The sequence below is a fragment of the Pipistrellus hanaki genome, assembly GCF_964339955.1.
Source record: "Pipistrellus hanaki genome assembly, chromosome: 2".
NCBI lineage: Eukaryota > Metazoa > Chordata > Mammalia > Chiroptera > Vespertilionidae > Pipistrellus > Pipistrellus hanaki.
Window position 1 is genome coordinate 61,962,109 of NC_140504.1, and position 6,000 is coordinate 61,968,108.

General features: G+C 37.3%; 1 protein-coding gene across 3 annotated transcripts in view; it reads left to right on the forward strand.

Annotated features, from left to right (window-relative positions):
• The window catches only part of LOC311617577 (cell surface glycoprotein CD200 receptor 2-like), a 49,393-nt gene extending 44,175 nt beyond the window's left edge, over positions 1-5,218 (forward strand). For 2 of the 3 annotated variants that reach the window (XM_084874039.1, XM_084874041.1), the window contains 2 exons: positions 1,207-1,321; positions 1,856-5,218. In XM_084874039.1, coding sequence (XP_084730165.1) covers positions 1,207-1,321; positions 1,856-1,925 — 185 coding nt within the window. In that variant the 3' untranslated portion in view covers positions 1,926-5,218. The remainder of the gene's footprint in view (positions 1-1,206; positions 1,322-1,855) is intronic. The other variant, XM_084874040.1, reaches the window with a different exon arrangement.
• The last annotated feature ends 782 nt before the right edge of the window (positions 5,219-6,000 follow it).

Genomic DNA, 6,000 nt, shown 5'->3' on the forward strand with positions numbered 1-6,000 from the left:
TCTATATATATCACTCTATTCTCCAAATATTAGTATTCACTCATTTTCAAAACTTTGCTTAAATTGTTTCTTTTTCTTGAAAAGTTCTTTTTTCTCTTAACCTAATTAATCCTGTTATCAATGAGGCCCAGTTCAAATCCTACTTCATCCTGACTTCCCAATTAGAGTTGCTTAAGCTTTCTTATTCCTTCCATGACCTATAATTTATAATACTCACTTAGCACTGTTTGCTCTCTTATAAGTTATCTTTTCATTTGTATAGATCTGATTTTCCGAATTGGATTGTGTCTTTTTGAGGGCTGAGATGTGTCTTCCTCTTCTTCCCTTACTGTGCCTAGATTGTCTGACAGCATTCTAATTTAGTATTTGAGCAGGTTATCTAATGGGTGACCTGACCTCTTGGCTCTCATTTTCATAAGAGAAAAAACTTCAGAATAATGGTCCTAATTGGCCCCATTTGATCTTTTCAATAATTCCTGGGGGCTTTTTTACAGATAAATAAATGAAAGGAAGGCAAGGAATTATAAAGGGGGGATTATAGCAACTCAGTGACAAAATCACCTCACTGTGCAGAAAGTATTATTAGATAGTGTCCAAAATATTAAGAATAATGCCCCCCAAAACTAACATTTACACAATAAATCATAAAGTATATGTCTTTTTAAAAATAATTCTCATCTGAAGAATTTTTTTTTCATTTGTTTTTAGAGAGAGTAGAAGGGAGGGGGAGAGACAGAGAAACATCAATGTGAGAGAGACACATCAATTGGTTGCCTCCTGCATACACCCCAACCAGGGCCAGGGATCAAGCCTGTAGATGAGGCAGGTGCCCTTGACTGAAATTGAACCCAGGACCCTCAGTATTTGGGCCAACACTCTACCCACTGAGCCAAACTGGCTAGGGCACATTTCCTTTTTAAAAAATATTATAAAATTGGGAAGTATTAGAAATGCTAACTTGCACTTATTCGTTCAGAAAATAATTGAAGCAACTATGTGTAAAATACAGTCATGATTCCAAAACTCTGTCATGAAAGAGTGATACAATAACAACATTCAAATTCTAATCTAGAAGGTGTTTTGATTATGATAATCTGAACTTTTAGGACTATTTTAAGGGCTATTTTAAACTAGTGACTCTATTTGTTTATTAGAAGAATCCTTGGAATGACTCCTTAACCCGGTCTGTGTTGCCTCTGTTTAAAGGTGTGATGTTTCCAGTGTCACAATTACTGATCATACTATATCTGAAATCCTCTATTTTCTTGGTCGTCCTGGTCATTGTGGGAATCATCTACTTCCAGAGGATAAATGGTTGCAGGTAGGAACTGAAGACTGAAAAATATAAACTCATTAGAAAGAAGATAGAATAGACAATGAATTTATATGTATAGCCCATTGACAGACCGCAGTGTGGAGGAGACATGGAAAAAGAGCAGGGGCAGGGTGGAGAGGATCAATGGGGGAATAAAAACGGATATCTGAAACACTTTCAGCAATTCAGACAAATAAAAACAAAGCAAAACAAACAAACAAACAAAAAGAAGACATCATTGTGAAACTGAGTTTACAATGTCGTGGGTAAAACTTGGTACATTTTTGGGCACATTTTGTTTATTCTCTTAGCTCCTGTTCTGAATAAAAGCTTTTTTTTTTTAACAACTGAAATCCGAGACAGAGGTGTGCAGTGCTGGAACAAGAGCTTCTGCTTTACTGTAGCTTTTCCCTAGGAGAGACCTATCCTAGACCACTCAGAGAATTCCATGGGGGACTTAAGTATTTACTTTCAAGTTTCTCTACTTTGGAAGGCTTGTATTTATTCATGCATAATTGTATGTCTTATGTTTTTTCCTAGAGCACAAAAAAATAAAAATCTGGAAGTCAATTTAAATTTGATGAGATATCACAAAAATGCAGCCAGTTGAAATCAGCCTTCGAGTTCAACATCTAGCTCAACTGCTCCTGTTGCTCTGATGCCTTTGTGTCGATAAGAAGCCCAATGTGATAATTTACAAGGCCTGTTTCAAACTCTCTCTATCTCTATATCTATTATCTATATATCTATCTATCATCTATCTATCTATATACATACATATATCTATCTCTAATATATATGGAAAACCTTGCTGCCTGCCATTATAAATGTCTGGAATGACTCATATACTTTCATCTTTGCTCTGGTTAGTTTTATTTGAAAATGAGAAACCACCCAGCTTCTCACCCTAAAGAGGAAGAGGACTCAGCAAAATCCTACAAAGCTGTGCGGTTTTTTGCACCCCTTAGGTTCTTTAGACAGCGCTTTCATCCTAGCGCAGCGATTTCCCCGTGTGCAGTAAGAATTTGTAAAACATGCAATACTTGACTATTTATTCAGGAGCACTGACCTCTTTTCCTTTAGACCAGTGTTTCCCAAAGTGTGGTACGCGTACCCCCAGGTGTACGGGAAGAGTTTTGTGGGGGTACGCGTTGCACCGGAGTTTGGTGGGAATACACCATGCTTAGCTGAGCCTAATCTACATTCTCTCAAGTATGAGCATTACAAAAATTATAGAAGGGGTACACATATGTCAAAAGTTTGGGAAACACTGCCTTAGACTGTCAAATAAAAAAATTACAATAGCCAACATAACAATAGCAGTCAGGTGTGAATAAATCAAAATTATACTTTTTTTTTTTTGGACAGATGAGCAAAAAAATATAATATGTATTTTTTGGTGTGCTGAAAAATTTTACTAAATAGTTTATGTGTAACATGAGGTGCAAAGGGTTGAAAACTTCTTGTTTCTTTGGCCCACTTGAGATGCTAATCAATGTTGGAATAGTAGGAGCAGCTACAAACACTATCTTCAAGTCATCTCATAGTTGATTTCCCATCCCCCTTCTTTATTTGCTGGCAGTTGGTGGGGCTGTTGCATTTCATGTTTGGACTGATTATTAAATAAATAGACAGGACTTATTTCCAGCAGCATGTGCAGTTCTGAAAAAAAATTATGAGTTGATCCCCAAAAAGGAGTTATTGGAATCATGGGAAGCAGAGCTGAGTAGCACCCTATTGCTCAGAGTTCCAGTGTCTCAAGTCTCTTCCTCAGCTCTCCTCTATCTTCACTCCAGGTTAGAATGGCTTCATGGTTCTAAGAATAATAGTGCTTAATGAAACCCTAGCATCTTCTAGGGCCACTGTAAACTGAAACCCTCTCTTAAATGATACACATGGCAAACCTTTAGTAAAAAGTGTTCTTTTTAAAAAATATGTGTTTTTATTGATTTCAGAGAGAGATGAAGGGAGAGGGATAGAGAGATAAAAACATTGATGAGAGAGAAACATCCATCAGCTGCCTCCTGCCCCTGCACACTCCCCACAGAGGATCAAGCCCACAACCCAGGTAAGCGTCTTAATGGAGAATGGAACTGGCGACGTTTTGATTCCTGGGTCAATGTTCAACCACTGAGACACATCTTGGCCAAGCAAAAGTGTTCTTTTATTTAAAGGAAAACTTCTTATATAAATTGGTAGGTGATTTGGAATATTAATTTATTTTTTAACAAAAATTTAAGGAAAGAAATGAATGCATACTATTTGGAAATACTATATAAGTAAGAAAGTGTAATTGCTGGAAAATGTCAGTGTATTTATCCCAAAAAACATTAATTATTGCTCATTTCATATTCTAATGCAGGTTGCTGAGGCTAGGACAGTGGGCAAGAGTGTCTCTGTAAGTTAACATTTTATCCTGTGGCTTTGCCTGCCTTGGAGTATTTCACTCAGTGATGAATGGAGGAGAGGGCGCGGGTGGAGAGTGAGAGAGAAATTTAATGGGGGATGTTTTCATGAGCAAGGCTTGGAGTAGTCATCACACCTCTCACATTCCATGGTCTGGGGCTTGTCCTGTGGTCACAGTAACTTCTATGGAAGTTGGAAACTGTAGTGTAGTTGCCTTGGATAAAATAGAGCCAGTTTTTGGGTACATTTAGCCAGTTTCTGCTTATAGTAAAGAATAGGCAAATGCTAAGATTAATACCTACTCCATCAGTAATGGATCATGAGCCATGAAATAATTAAATTAGTAAAATAATGTCATATATAACTTGCATTAGCTCTTTTCCTATTATTATAATTTCCACATTTTAAAATAAGAGCATAGGACAGAGAAATGTCTAGTAATACAATTCTATAACAGACTAAAAATGCTGTAGCACAGATTGTCAGTTGCCTAGGTCAGTGCTCATCTTCCCCCTTTTCCTTGTGGTGGATGATTATATTGATGACTGCAAATCTTCACCTCTCCTTCTATTCATATAATTTTTCAGTGACTTTAGTGTTCTTTCCATAAAAAGAGTGCATATTCTGCTTCCCCCCATGCAATGTACTTTGGCCATTCAAATATGGTATAAGTGGTAGCGTACCAGTCTTGATCCAAACTCTTAGAGATCCTGCATATTTCTACATGATATTCCATGAGAACATGCCTGGGCTAGCCTGGGCTAGTCGTCTGGAGGATGAGAAATATGTAGAGCAGAGCTAACTTTACCCTGGTCCTCTCACCCTCTCACTGTTGAGGCCAGTCTAGATAATCCAATAACTAGCCACCTCCTTGGCTCAGTAGGATCACAAGAGTCGCCCATCTGACATTTGGGCACCGTGAACTCTGACTTATACTGGTTTCCCAAATATTTGAGCAATTCTTATCACAGAGGTCTTATGGTTGTTTGTTACACAGCACTATTGTGACATATGTCTCTGATGCATTGCTTAACAACATAACTCCAATTTTATTTAGTGTGGGGGCATACTTGGCTAAAAGACATTCCTCAGTTGCCCTTGTAGCTGAGTGTGACTACCCAGAAAAACATTTCCCAAATGAGATGTGAGCATAAATCATTTGGTTGTTTTTGAAAAAGTCTTTAAAGAGAAAGGAGAATCCTCTGGCTTTTCTTCCATATCACCTGGACTTCAATATTGATGTAATGACTGGAGTTCCAGCAGCCAACTTGGGCCAAGGGGACATTGAGAATGGAAGCCACCCACTAACATTGTGGAAAAGCAAGCTGGAAGAATCCTGGGCTCTGATGACCATGGAGTTGACAGTTAAAATTTTAAATCACCTACATGTAAATTTCTTTTGTGAGAAAACGAATAAACTATCTTGTTCATGCCACTGTTATTTTTGTGAATTTAACAGCTTATCTTAATCCTGATTGAGACAAATAAATAGTTTCCAATCTCAAGGTTTGCTGTCAATATTGCAACAGCAGCTTATGCTCTATTCATGTGCATTTTTATTCTTCCTCTAGCAATAATGAAATACATAACTTCAGGAGATAGAAATCATAAATATGAGAGCCATCTCTATGACAGCAGAATTGCTTGTTATATAAACTTAACAGATGCTGTGGTAGGAAAAGACTTGAGATCTGGGGTTTGTGCAAAGATCATCTAATAATCAGCATGTCTGCATGGTAGGATTGGGAAGATAAATATACTGTTGTGGGCTCATAGGGAGGATGTGAGGATGTGAGTAGGAGAGAAAGAGGAACTGAAATCTATGGTACTTTATTGTGTTAATCCTTTTTCCAGTGAAAGGACTCCATTCTTCCCAAAAATGATTTCTCTGAAATCATGCTCCTTCTTTGGTGCATTCTCACTGTCCTGATTTTCTAGGAAATGCTACTTTGGAGAATAATAAAAAGCTGCAGCTACTCCCCCTCAAGTTCCTACCCTCACATAAAGATAAAAAACATATTTTCTTTTCTGCACACATATGTATATATGCACAATAAGTTAATGTGGTCCTGAATTGAGAAATTGGGAACAACTTTAAACAAAACACAATTAAGAGCCTCTAGATGGTGCTTCAGCTTTATCCTTTTGACATTTTAAAGCAAGCTAAAATTTGTTAACCTCACACAGTAATTCTGCATTTTTTCTTTAATTTTTCTGCACAACCACTCCTCCATTTACTAATTTTTAAGTTCTTCTTGGGTAGCTTTAGAACAATAGCA